Source organism: Acartia tonsa, chromosome 8 (assembly GCF_053477335.1).
Source record: "Acartia tonsa isolate MP-2025a chromosome 8, ASM5347733v1, whole genome shotgun sequence".
Taxonomy (NCBI): Eukaryota; Metazoa; Arthropoda; class Copepoda; order Calanoida; family Acartiidae; genus Acartia; species Acartia tonsa.
The window spans coordinates 31,431,641-31,444,811 of record NC_137267.1 but is presented as its reverse complement, the minus strand read 5'-3'; the positions used below and the strand labels follow the sequence as shown (position 1 = coordinate 31,444,811).

At 31.1% G+C, this 13,171-nt stretch overlaps 2 protein-coding genes and 1 long non-coding RNA gene across 3 annotated transcripts; all 3 read right to left on the bottom strand.

Moving 5' to 3' along the window:
• Window positions 1-30: 30 nt before the first annotated feature.
• LOC145326704 (uncharacterized) lies at window positions 31-1,693 on the bottom strand. Its single transcript, XR_013881936.1, has 2 exons — window positions 1,370-1,693; window positions 31-355 (listed from the first exon to the last, which is right to left on the bottom strand). It is a non-coding gene; the product is annotated as an uncharacterized LOC145326704 (long non-coding RNA).
• Window positions 1,694-4,602: 2,909 nt separating this feature from the next.
• Window positions 4,603-7,655, bottom strand: LOC145326700 (monocyte to macrophage differentiation factor). Its single transcript, XM_080170066.1, has 10 exons — window positions 7,559-7,655; window positions 7,205-7,306; window positions 6,871-6,973; window positions 6,606-6,660; window positions 6,294-6,410; window positions 5,897-5,963; window positions 5,639-5,701; window positions 5,358-5,429; window positions 4,992-5,088; window positions 4,603-4,824 (listed from the first exon to the last, which is right to left on the bottom strand). Exons 1-10 carry the CDS (start codon window positions 7,625-7,627, stop codon window positions 4,772-4,774), a joined length of 798 nt encoding a protein of 265 aa, XP_080026192.1. The 5' UTR covers window positions 7,628-7,655; the 3' UTR covers window positions 4,603-4,771.
• On the bottom strand, window positions 7,652-13,025 carry mRpS34 (mitochondrial ribosomal protein S34). Its single transcript, XM_080170068.1, has 9 exons — window positions 12,814-13,025; window positions 12,474-12,541; window positions 12,130-12,193; window positions 11,644-11,748; window positions 11,233-11,312; window positions 10,600-10,690; window positions 10,219-10,274; window positions 8,338-8,474; window positions 7,652-7,930 (listed from the first exon to the last, which is right to left on the bottom strand). The coding sequence occupies exons 1-9, from the start codon at window positions 12,889-12,891 to the stop codon at window positions 7,851-7,853; spliced, it is 759 nt and encodes a 252-aa protein (XP_080026194.1). The 5' UTR covers window positions 12,892-13,025; the 3' UTR covers window positions 7,652-7,850.
• Window positions 13,026-13,171: the final 146 nt, after the last annotated feature.

Genomic DNA, 13,171 nt, shown 5'->3' with positions numbered 1-13,171 from the left:
TTTATTATTATAAAAAATAACAAAATAAGGTAGGAATAATAAATATTTATTTCAACAGCTACAAAGATAAACTTCTACAAATTTAACAAGTTAATTATATGATTAGGGTAGTTAATGCCATTAGAAAACGAATTGTAAAAAGATATATTTATATTTCTTTAATTCTTAAAAGAGGCATTTTCTACTCTTAATTTAATAATAGATAACATTTAGGTATATAATAATCTATATTTAATTAGTATGTAGTAAGGAACATTTAAACATGGTGTAAAGTTAGAAATATTGTACTTATTTGGAATATTAGAAATTTTTTAACAATGGCATAAATAGTTGGCAATTGTGATATTATATCTACCTATAGGAATATTGCAAAACTTTAAACATTAACAAGTGTTGTCAAAACTTGAGAAACCAATGCATTGGCAGTTAAATTGACCAAACTTCCTTAGGTACTCAAAATTGAAATGTAAGAAATAAGGGAAATAAGGGGGGGGGGGGAGGTCTGACACATTTGCGTAAACCTGGTGTATAGGCTTTATCTTTGGACTGAGAGGATAGGCTATTAGGGAAAAAATAATTCTTATATGATAAATTTCCCCCAGATTTAAGCTTTTTTTTGGATAGGCCTCCAGGTTCCGGAGCTCCAGGCCTCCAGGTGGTCTCTGTACATGTAAAAATTAAAAATAAGATTTTTTTTTAAGAGTTAGAGGTTAACATATAAAACAAAATATGCTTCTTTTTGATTGTTATTCACATATTTGAAGAAAAAACATACATATTTTGTCTCATAAGCTGACATCTAACTCTTAAAAAAAATTTTTTTTTTCATTTTTACCTGTAGAGAGACCACCTGGAGGCCTGGAGCTCCGGAACCTGGAGGCCTATCCAAAAAATCTTAAATCTGGGGGAAATTCATCATATAAGAATGATTTTATCCCTAATAACCTATCCTCTCAGTCTAAAGATGAAGCCTATACACAAGGTTTACGCAAATGTGTCAGAACTCCCCCCCCCCACCTTACTTCATCGTCCATTGTTCTTTCCCTGTAATAGAGGAGGATCAGTTAATGAATCAAATTATTATGTGTTAAATTGGCCTTAAGGTTTAGTAAAAGGAAGTTTTAGTTGGCTAATATAGAATTCAGAGCTTCAGCTCGATGCCCGGCCCGCATCCGCATGCTTTTATTGAACCCCCGCAGCTGCCTATTCTGCACAATATTTAACCGCAAGTGTGCCAATCTTTGCAGGCGTAGATTCTAGTAGAAACCTAATAAAAATGCGCGACTGCAGAGCCATGATAAGCTTTATAAATATTGCTTGAACGGTGTTTTTGTATAAAAATTGATTGAAATTTGGCACTAAATATTACATATTTACTATGGAAGTTAACAATCTATCTATTGTACTATTTCTAGGGTAAATTCGTGTATTTTGCAATTGAAGCACCATAACTACCCCGGGCCCTCCCCAATAAAAAGAAAGTATTAGCAAGATTCTCTTCATAGTTATATTAAGTAATGTTACAGGCTGTTACACCGGAAGAGAGATTGCATATTTTTGAAAATAATTAGGGGGGGGGGGGGGAGTTTTGTCACATTTGCGTAAACCTGGCACCTAGGCTTTATCTTTGGACTGAGAGGATAGGTTATTAATGATAACATCATTCTTATATGATGAATTTCACTAAGTTTTAAGATTTTTTGGATATGCCTCCAGGTTCCGGAGCTCCAGGCCTCCAGGTGGTCTCTGTACAGGTAAAAATGAAAATTTTTTTTTTTTTTTAAAGTTACAGGTCAACTTATAAAACAAAATATGCATCTTTTAAGTTTTATAAGTTGATTTGTAACTTAATTTTTTTTTTCATTTTTGCCTGTACAGAGAGCACCTGGAGGCCTGGAGCTCCGGAACCTGGAGGCCTATCAAAAAAATCTTAAAACTTCGTGAAATTCATCATATTAGAATGATTTTATCTCTAATAACCTATCCTCTCAGTCCAAAGATAAAGCCTAGGTGCCAGGTTTCCGCAAATGTGTCAAAACTTCCCCCCCCCCCTCTTATACCAAAATGGGGAGGCAGGAGGGGATGGGTAATGGATGACCAAATGGCGATTTAAGTTATTGAATCAATGTGCATTTAAAAGGACCAATTCAAATTCTCTGAAAAAATACTTTTACATGTACTGAAAAGTTTATAACATCAGGAGAGTAAAACATGAATATTTGTATACATGGCCTGTAAAGTTTATTGAACCAATTACACGTAGACTTATTTAGTCTTATATTTAAGTTTTTAAATCTAAATATTCAAGTTACACCACCCTGTTGATATAAAAAAGTTATTAGGTAATTAATATATTATTCTCATATTCATTCGAATCCGGTGGATAGGAACTGGTTCTCATCCATACGAAAAAACTATGTCTAGCATCGTATTATATCCAGCTTTCTACGAATATAAAAATGTACAATCATAAGATTGAAACCAGTTTTTTTAGCCCGTGCCTACGGCACCTAGGGGCTAAAAAACTGGTTTTAATCTTATAATTGTACATTCTATATCCGCGGAAAGCCGTTTATAATACGATGCGAGAAATAACTATTACAGTATTAGTCGAAGGGGTAAAATATATATTTTATTACAGTAAAATTGTAACAATAAATGCTTCTTGGTTTACAGTATTATAGGAGTAGATAATAATTAAAATATATATTTATATCAAGATAAAATGGGGGGATGGATACTTTGTCAGTTTTAGCAGAGAAAAGGGAGTTGGAGGATTGGCAAACAGGTTTATATCAAACAGCAAACCAGGGGGTTATTCTGAATGAGATCCTCTGTTAATAAGGGGAAGTGGGAAAATATTTTGGAGGGGAGAAAAATAAAAATACCATTCGAGTACTGAAAACATTTTTTCCAGGAAATAAGTCAATAAATATGTGAGGGGTAAAAAAAATAAAATAAAGAGTGTAAAAAATACTTTTTATGTTTTTCTAAAACTAGATGGAAGGGAGGGGGAGGGGATGAAAAAAAAAATATTCTGCAGCCGGGGAAAAAAATCTTGTGCAAAATACCTATATACACTTAACTACCATGCACCAAACTTTTCTTGCCGTTTCTCATATTTGATCATATGATCCAATCCCCCCCCCCCCCCCCTCTGTTATTGACCAAGTGTCCATCCCCCTCAAGAAGAACAATAGTTTAAGTTAAAACAAGGATGACAACATCCATAAAAGCAAAGCTCTGAAACGGTAGGACAAACGGACATCAACACTTGTATAATGTCAGAACTGAATAATTAGAATGCGAATGTATAAGAGTCAAAGCAAAATTGTAAGTAAATTTGTTGAAAAACTGCTTGATACAGGATAATGTTTATGGACATACTTACATTTTTAGGACTTGATTATAAAGTTGCTTCTCTTATAATATTGTACTTTGTTGTCCCAGGAATCAGTATACCAAAAATCAGATAAATCAGATAATTAGGTCACATATAAATTTGTTGTTAAAATGTAAAAAAATCAACATGTTTAAAATAGACGTACGGACATTCTGGTAATGATTAAAGAGTTGCTACGCTTTCTAACTCGTACCTAACTATTATAGGAATCCCCACGCAAAATTTGAAATCGATAGGACAATTCTAACATGCCTAAATTAACGAAAAAAGCTATTTAAAAAAGTAAAAAAATCAACATGTTTAAAATGGACGTACGGACATTTTGGTAATGATTATAGAGTTGCTACGCTTTCTAAATCGTACCTAACTACTAAAGGAATCACCATGCAAAATTTGAAATCGATAGGGCAATTCTAACATGTCTAAATTAATGAAAAAAGCTATCCGTTACGGACGGACGGACGGACCGACCCTAATTATAGAAAAGCTTCGCTTTTGAAAAGTTCTTAACAATAATACGTATTTACCTAGTTATATATTTATAATAAATAATTATTGCTTATAACACATATATCATAAAAAACATTTAATATTAAAATCTCAACTTTCAATCCTTTAGGATTAAAATTAAAAGTGACTAGCATTATAAACTCAAAGTTAATATCAAAATAAGAAAAATCAAGGAATAAATTTCGTAAGTAGCGCAGCAATAACAAATTAAACAATTCGTAGATGGAAGAAGTACAGTTAGGTCAGATAATGACAAAATTTATAGGCATCTTTTCAGTACTTTGCTATTGTTTATCAAAAGTTTAATTTCAAAACTGTCAATAAACAAGGAAGTTAGTTTTACAGTTAATTTACAGGCATAATCCTTTAGTTGAAGAGTAGGTAGCTGCTTTACAAACAATATTTGTTTGCATGCTCTGTTTGGCTGTATTAGATTTGAAATATTTTGTGTTCAATTACTAGAAATATAAATTGGAAGATATTTTTATTATTGTACTTTTTGTTATTTTGGATCATATGATATTTTTAAATAATACAATAGAAAACAATCAGCTTCTTCACCTTTTTAAAATCGTGTATCTTTTAGATTCATTTTCCTTAAATATAATTTAATTTATTTATATTTTTGAAGAAAATATTCTAATAATTTAGATTTAAATCGCTAAATAACTGTATCCTATTGATAATTCTTTGTTTAATATTTTAAATCGCAGGGGTTACTTTGTAGGTATAAGAAATATTTTTCATAATCATGTTAAGGTTAGGTTATATTGTACTCTGATTTCAGAACAAAGTTGCGTTTCTCCTCTTCAGGTTATTCCTCTAGTTTAGTTTGTCCTTTCTCTCTCTGGTGTTTGTTTAAGACATTCCAATGGCTTGGGCTTGAATTGCAGCGATTTCCTCTACTGGGCCTTAAAAATAATTTAATTTTAATAAAAGTATGAAAGCAAAGATGTTTGGAAACGACTAAACCGAACTGCTTACAATTTAAAAGTTTAGACCTTTTTAACTACTAAAAAATTCTTAAACATGAAGGTATTTTCAATCAGTAGCGAGATAAGAATAACTAGATTATTACCTATTAAATATACATCAACAGCATAATAATGTATCATAGCTCCCAGAACCACGTGTATGTGCCAGATTGCATGCGCTAGTGGTATCACCCCATCACTCTAAAAATAAAAAATAAATCTTTATCAAAAATAAAAAAAATCTTTATCAAAAATAAAAAAAAATCTTTATCAAAGAAGTAGCAGGATGTCTGTCTGTGTGTTATTACTAAGATATCCTGTTAGCTGATGAATTATTTGATTAGGTACTTCTCTACATGGAACCATAATTAAAATCCCCGCCCCTTTAAAAATTATAATTCCATTTAAAACAAGAAATAAAAGTAGGTGAGGGGAGGGGGGATGACCCACCGCTTAATGCAACTATTTACCTTAAAGAATACAACTCCAGTCATATAGATGGCACCACCCATTTTTAGCTCATTTATTCCACTCAACTCCTCCTACAAAAAAATGTTGGTCTGATAAAGATACAAAAAGTTAATTTTAAATTATTTTTTTTAATTTTAAGTTTTGTGCAGGGTTATAGAAAATACGAAATTGAAAGAACCAAATCTACACATTTTTGAAAGGATATAATTTTAATTAAGTACCTACCTATTTGAAGTGTATTTATTTTTCCGTGCTGGTAGCCGAAAAAAAAACTACTTACCATTTGAAAAACAGCAAGAGAAGGCAGCAAAGCAATCACAACATAGAAAAAGGTTTCTAATGCCTGAAAATAAAGTTTATTAAATGTTTTGTAAAAAAAAACGTAATTCAATCTAAGCTAAGTCTTTGTCTCTTATTCATTTGATTTGAAAAAAATGCCTATCGTTCCTGTTTAAAACGACTTTTAAATTCCAGAAATATTGAATGCACATTTTGCAGAGATGCGAAAAAAGTTTGGTGCATTTTTTTGATCTTTTACCTTATATTTTTCATGGAATAGTTGTTGGTAGAGAATGCCCAATGTTGATAATACCCATACAAACCATCTAAAAAATAAAATAAAAACAATTGACAGAAAATAGATATATGTCGGTATTAGTTATTTATCGCATCGTATTATAAACAGCTTTCCGCGGATATAGAATGTACAATTATAAGATTAAAACCAGTATTTTTAGCCCCGAGGTGCCGAAGGCACTGGCTAAAAAAACTGGTTTTTATCTTATGATTGTACATTTTTATATTCGAAGAAAGCTGGATATAATACAATGCTAGACATAGTTTTTTTTGGATGGATGAAAACCGGTTCCTATCCACCGGATTCGAATGAATACGAGAAAAAACATAAAATTTTTTTTTCTTTTTTTTTCACTTACCTAAGCTCTGTGGAAACACCAGTAAGGTTTTTAAGCTGCAACCAAGGGGTGTAAGATCCAGCTATGAACAAATATATCATAGCTCTGTCTGCTCGGTGAAATAAGTTTCTCCATATACTAAAAATAGGTTATCATATATTTGGTATGAAACGTAGTAGTATGTCTTTTTGTGAGTATAATTTTCACTGGGTTAGAAAAAGAATATTTTCTTTCTAAACAAAAAACTTTTAGCTAAACTCCCTTTCTGCATTCTTCCATTTACCCCTGCCTATAACCACTAAGAACTTACCTAATGTAGAATTAATTCATTACCTTTTTGTACTAAAGGCGGCTACTGTATGAAAAATTGTAGATACTGTAAATAACCCTAAACATACAATATGATTAACATAAAATAGTCATCTAGTTATCTTCATTATAAGAGTTGTAATTCGACAATAAAAGACAAATTCCATAAATCTAAATTTTTTTTGAAAATATATTCATATATTAGCAACAGACTAAATCCTTTTACTGCTGGGTGAATATTACGAACGGTCATATACAAATCATAGAATAGCTTAGCTGTGATACTAACCTGTAAGAACCAGACCGTACACGACAGCTGAAAAGTATTGTTGAGGAGAATCAGCTGATAGGATTAAATTTTTGCTTAACCAGAAAGTAGGAATGACCAGAACCTAAAAGTAGAGATAACAAGATTAGTTCTCATAAAACTTGTGTCTTTTCATATGAACTAAGCTAAATGTCCTTTTTTTGGGGTGATATGGCTCATTATCTTAGTAGCGCCTAAGCAAAACTCATAAATAACTCACCCCTATATGTAGTAATTTGGCACCATAATCTATTTGTATTGAATTAAATGACTCATTTATAAAGTACCATATGAGTAATACTCATAAATAACTCACCCCATGAGTGATAATGTTGGCAACATGTTCTATTGGCGTAGGATTGTATGGCTCATTTTTTGGCGCTCGTTCATTCTTCCAGTTGACACTTTTTAACTTTTCCTAAATGAATAATAGAAAATTAAACTAAACTTTTCAATTATTGATAAAATTATTCTAGAAGACAAAACAAAAAAATTTTGAGCAAAATGTTGGTCATAAAATGTATTTTTTTTTGTCTCTCATTGGGAAAGGATGAAAAAACACATATTAGTTCTATGGAACTTATGAATTATAGATATAGACATCTAAGTTTAAACATTCTAGACTTAAGCTGATTTTTTTTAAATTGAGAACTAGTAAAAAGTTATTAACCTGGTATTTATAAAACCTAGATTTGGCACCGTGCTGCCAGCCTGACATCAGCAGCTTTACAAAATCCATCACAACTCAAGCATTATGTACAAGTCTGAAATTCAGAGTAAAAAATTATTCTGCAACCAAGAAAATTGCACAGGGGGGGACTCTGGTGTAAATTATTATAGACTAATAAATACAAAAATTTATCTATAGTTTACAACAAAAGAAGATTGTAAAAATAAATTTAAGCAAAAAACTAAATCCTTTTTTGGTTAGGCATAAAACAATTGATGTAGACTTTTCCATTCTAATCTTGTGGGGGAGGTCTAGGGTCTTCACGGTTTCTCTTGTCCATGTTACTCCATGGAATCTTGTACAAGCGAATTCCTGAAAATATTTGATTCATTTATTATGTAGGTAATTATTTTTTACAATCGACTGATTGGCTTTTTACCCAGCATCTGATAGCACCTATTAACTTAAACTCTCATGTGTTAAACATTAAACTTATTTATCATAAAGTTTTCGTCGAACCCAATATTTACCTACATAAATCGATATACTATTACTTGGATGTTGCACTATGTACTCTAATAAAGTGATATTCGCAGCTAGCTAAAATATCGATACCCTATCTCCTCACCTCCTAGTGGATGAACGAACAGACCAATAAATGAGGTCCATATTAGCAACCTATTTTGACAAAATATTTCCCCTATCAATATATCCACGTATCTTATGTCCATTTTTTTCACAATATCATTATCTTGTAATCATATAAATGATCATCTTACCTACAAATGGAGTTGGAAAAGGCATTTCTTCTGGTAGCTTGTCCACAACCTGTTTGTTTCCATCCTCACTGCCCACTCCAAATTCAAATTCTTTGCTCACAGCATCAGAATATCTATATTGAGCTGTTCCCTCGCATCTACAATACAAAGAGTCTATATCTAATTCTAAATATATAGAGCATGCAATGAGTACATTTATTTTAGTTAGCACAAAGAGTATACAAAGATCGCATGTACATTGTACATGATAGATTTATGATAAAAGTAGAATGAGAAAAATTTACATATCAAGATTTAAAAATCAATTAATTAAATAACAAAAAGTAGGTATATAAAATATTTGAGTAAAACATAATTTTTACATCAATGCCTTGAAGTTTAGATAGATTCAAAAACATATGGAACAGAGATGGCATAAAAAAAACCACGTGGTTTAAATCAAGTGGTTTAAACAAAAAAAAACAAGCTTAAAGAAACCAAGGTGGGATGGTTTAAAATTTAAATGTTTTTTTTAAATATTTATACAAAGGCCTATCTTTCCAGTTATATCTTTTTATAATGTAAAAAATAGTCAAAAATTGGGGGGTGAGAAAAAGGGGAAGGGGGTAAAAAAGGGGGGGGGGGTGGGCAGGCCTATTATTTGGATATTATTAAAAAACCAATAAAAACTAGTTTTTATAAAAAAAAAACGGTTTGAACCAAAAAAAACGGTTTAAACAAAAAAAAACTGGTTTGTTCTTTATTTAAAAAAAACCTGGTGTTTATCCATCTCTGATATGGAATGCAATTGCATAAATGCTTGCTTAACAGCTATAAGTGTACAAATACGGTGACTCAAAATCAAATGTTTTTAAAATTCAATTGGCGTATTATTCAAACACATTACCTTTTATGATATAATGACAATTGATACCAAAAAAACCGCGCCAATTTTTTTTGCATTTTGAGTCACCCTAATAGCCACATTTGTTAGTCAAATCAAAAGTTTAAAATTCGTTTAAAAAAAATTATTTTTTCACGAATCAATTTAATATATTAATTTAATTCTAACAAGCTAAAGTAAATGGAAACATTTTGTAATAACTTAATTCAAAAAAAATATCAATGCTAAGAATGAGAAACCATACAAATAAATTCATACTTTTCAACTGGCAATATTAAAGTATGTACTGATTACATATTATTAGCGCAGCTTCTCTATAAATAGGAACTGTCTGTACGTTAATATGTCCCAATAAGATTTATTGTTTATTGGAAAATATTAAAGACAGGAAATTAAGATATCTGACGAATTTGTCATATTTTGTTATTTATTCACAATGCCTGCTAAAATAAGTCCTTTTAATTAGGCTTATATGTAGTTATTTGTGTGCACAATTGCCCTTGTTTAATAAATGCTTATCTTTCAATTATAAGTGGCAAAATTAAAATACAAAATGACGATAACAAGAATTAGACTTAAATTACATTACAAGGAGCGGAGTAATAATTGCATATATTATTTTCATTTTTTAATCAATATGGTAGTTTTTCAAGAATCAAACGACATGTATAGTTTATCATAAAGTAGTAAGCTTTTTTTGTCTGTTGCAAAGGATCTCGCTAACCAATGAACCGATATGGTTCTCTTTTACAAGGTAGGTTCTAATAGGTCCTAGAAAGGTTTACAATTATTTTGGAGAAGGATAACACTACCCTCCCAAGAGAAATCGCCCCTGGAAAAAAATTATCCTCACCCCCCGATTTTTTTTTTCTTTTTCAAATCAAAAAAAATTGGTTATTGAATTCAACCCCCCCCCCCCTCAAGTACCACTAGAGGCCTCTAAGGGTGTAGCCGCTAGAAATTTTAAAAGAAGCTATACAGTAACAAAAGTATACTACCTTGTAACAGTTTCTTGATAAGTTTCAATCTTATCCTTATCCAAAACGTCGGCATTCTGAAATAAAACACAATTTTTGTTCAGATTCAATAAAAACTGATCAATATGACGTCACACCAAAAAGGCAATATACCTAAATCATTTAAAAATACAATTTTGCTCATGGAGGTAGATTTAATTAAATTAAATTACATAAGGCAAAGATTGATTACGCAAAGTGAGCCAATAAATCTTGTCCAGAGAACAAAGGTCAGCAGAGGGGGAGGGAGGGGTAGGAGATTAAAGTAGATAATCCGTATTCAATAACTTAAATTTCTTAATTATCCCAAACTTACTTATTTCTATGATGTAAAGTAAACACGTTTTTTAAACAATCTGTTACCTTTTTCTGATAAGTTTTGTAATGAGGAAGTAAAAATGATTCCTCTGTATTTTCAGCTCCTCTCATCTTCATTTCTCTTTCCATGTAAAGCCTAAACAAATATCATCATATTGATTGTTTTTGAGACAGGGGTGGGTGTATATTTCACAACCAATCCCCCATTAAACCTCTATATTTTTTTTCCTTAAGAGTAAAAATAGGTGGTTATTGGGGGTGGGGGGGTTTATGGAAAAAGTAGTATTTAAAAAAAAAAATATTTACTAAGTAGGACCAGTATCAAAGGACCAATATGGATTGGGTCATTTTTGGAATACATAAACCTGATCCCATTATTTTTAAAATAAATAAAACCAAATATCTATGGAGTTCCAAAGTTTAGTATCATGACGAAGTTTTTTCCCCATATCTTAAGTGAAGTACTTAGCTTTGAAACTATAATTGTAAGGGGTCAGATTTCTGTACTTTGACATGGATAAATCCCAAGATCCTCTATTTACCCACAAAAGAACAACCCATCCGATATCCTTAGTAAAACAAGGACATCAACACCTATACTAGCGAAGCTCAGGAATAAGAGGCAGTTTCTAAAGCTGCATTAATTTATAACACAATTTCTATCTTTGTAAATCTTACTTGAGTAAAGGAGGCATTGTATAATATTTAGGTTCCTTAACCACATCTTTTTCTGATGAATAATCACGTATTTCAGACCACTGAAAATAAAAAAAAATATATAGGTACCTATTTTTTTCGACTTCAGCATACTGTTGGATGTCAACATGTTGGAGGTTCGATTCTAGCCTCAACGCAATTCATTAAAAATGGTTCCTACTACTTTTACGTCGGACGCTGTGCAATGAAAGTAATATTACAAAAATGCCCTGAGCCATATACAGGTAAAACGAGTAACAAGTGGCGAGCAGTTAAATAAGTTGTCTGTAATAAAAATGATGACTTTATTTTTGACTGACACAAAAGTTAGAGGAAAAATAAGTTTACTTTAAAAGCAGCCAAAAAATAAACTCAACAATAGCGAAACATTACCTTACAAAAACTGTCCTCTAAATCTTTGGGAATAAGAATAAAATCAGGGAGTGGAGCAATTTTGCTCAAATCAACAGGCTCTGTGTATTTCACTCCATTTCTAACCTAAAATAAAAAATATTCAGTAGCCAAACTTAAAAAAAAACTTGGCTTTGTCCATCCGTCCGTTTGTCTTTAAAAGAATGATAAAGTGTGATTGAATTCCATAGTTCGATAAAAAATGGCAGTTTTCAGTGTATTAGTGTATTTGTTTATTTCGTAAATTGTCTCTATTAAAAACCGAGAATACTAGACATATTCCTTGCTTCGTTGCTTTGGTATAATTTTTATGTTCCTTGTTTAAGTACCTAACTTGTACCTAATTTTACTTTTTTCTATGAAACTTATGAATCTTTTAAGATGTCCTTTAATACCTTAAATACAAAATCTCTAATATAATGACAGACTTTCCTAATGTAGGTAGGTACTTAAATAAAAAAAATTTACCTTTTCAACAATAACTCTTCCTTCCTCATTCTTCTGGTCCATCAAGGGTTGAGCAAATAGAACCCTATAAAAAAGACAATTATAAACAATAGTAACCAGAGAGAGAGGGGACAATAGGCTGTTAATTGCACTAGTCCCCAAAGTTTTATAATAACGTTTTCTTATTCGTTGGAATAACAACTTTGGAGACTTTTGATAATGTCTTATCCTTTTAGATCCCTGAATAGTAACAAAGTTTAGGTTAAAATTGCAGACAAATCATTTTAGCAGTTTATAATATCTTAAGTTACAAGCTTGAACACCAAATTCCATAACATAAGTATTAGGGTTAATAAATCTTTTACCTGTAAAAAGAGGGTTTTTCATCGCCCTTAAAGCCAGCTCTTGTAATTATTCTTCCCCGACCAAAATTCTAGAAAAAAAGAAATAATTTAAAGACACATGCCAACATTCGGTCAAGCTAAGACAATGTGAGAAAAAGTAAAAGCATTTAAAATATACCTATATGAATTTCAATTTTTTTATCTAGGTATCTTAAAAAAATATATTTTATAGATTGATTAAGAAATGCAACCCTTTTATAATGAACTTTTAATTGATAGTGGTGTTTGCTCGTTACTATTGCGGTACTTATGAACACACTATATTCTGAATTCTAAAATATTTCAATTGACTAGGTATTACCTTAAGGTTGGAGAGAATATGGAAGAGGGGTTTGCCATGGTATTTGGCGGGCTGGCCAAAATATTGATAAATAGGCATTCTAGAATTTCACTTGGTTGCAACAAATAAAAAAAGTTATTTGTTCGCTTCTCCGCGGCTTTTCTTGATGATTTCTTTGATTTCTGGGGGAAGAACTTTTTCTTGCGTCTCTTTCACTATTTCCTCTATGTCCTTTAAACAGGATAATTTAACTTGACATTTTTCAACACAAAAGTTCAGGTAATATGCAATTCTTGTTTTCATTTAATATTTTAATGAGGTTAAACAAGTTTTTAGCATTTCTTTTTATAACAAGGATGACAACATCCATAAAAGCGAA

Bases quoted from the DNA above. Each gene is read 5' to 3' on its own strand.
- LOC145326700 (XM_080170066.1), bottom strand. From the start codon at position 7,627: ATGGATTTTGTAAAGCTGCTGATGTCAGGCTGGCAGCACGGTGCCAAA. The intron at 5,430-5,638 runs GTAAGTAGTTTT...ATTTTTTTGTAG, and splicing joins CTCTTGCTGTTTTTCAAATG to GAGGAGTTGAGTGGAATAAA. The intron at 4,825-4,991 runs GTAATAATCTAG...ATTATTTTTAAG, and splicing joins TGTTGATGTATATTTAATAG to GCCCAGTAGAGGAAATCGCT.
- mRpS34 (XM_080170068.1), bottom strand. From the start codon at position 12,891: ATGCCTATTTATCAATATTTTGGCCAGCCCGCCAAATACCATGGCAAA. The intron at 12,542-12,813 runs GTAATACCTAGT...CTTTTTTTCTAG, and splicing joins ATATTCTCTCCAACCTTAAG to AATTTTGGTCGGGGAAGAAT. The intron at 7,931-8,337 runs GTAAGATGATCA...AAATATTTTCAG, and splicing joins TTTTCCAACTCCATTTGTAG to GAATTCGCTTGTACAAGATT.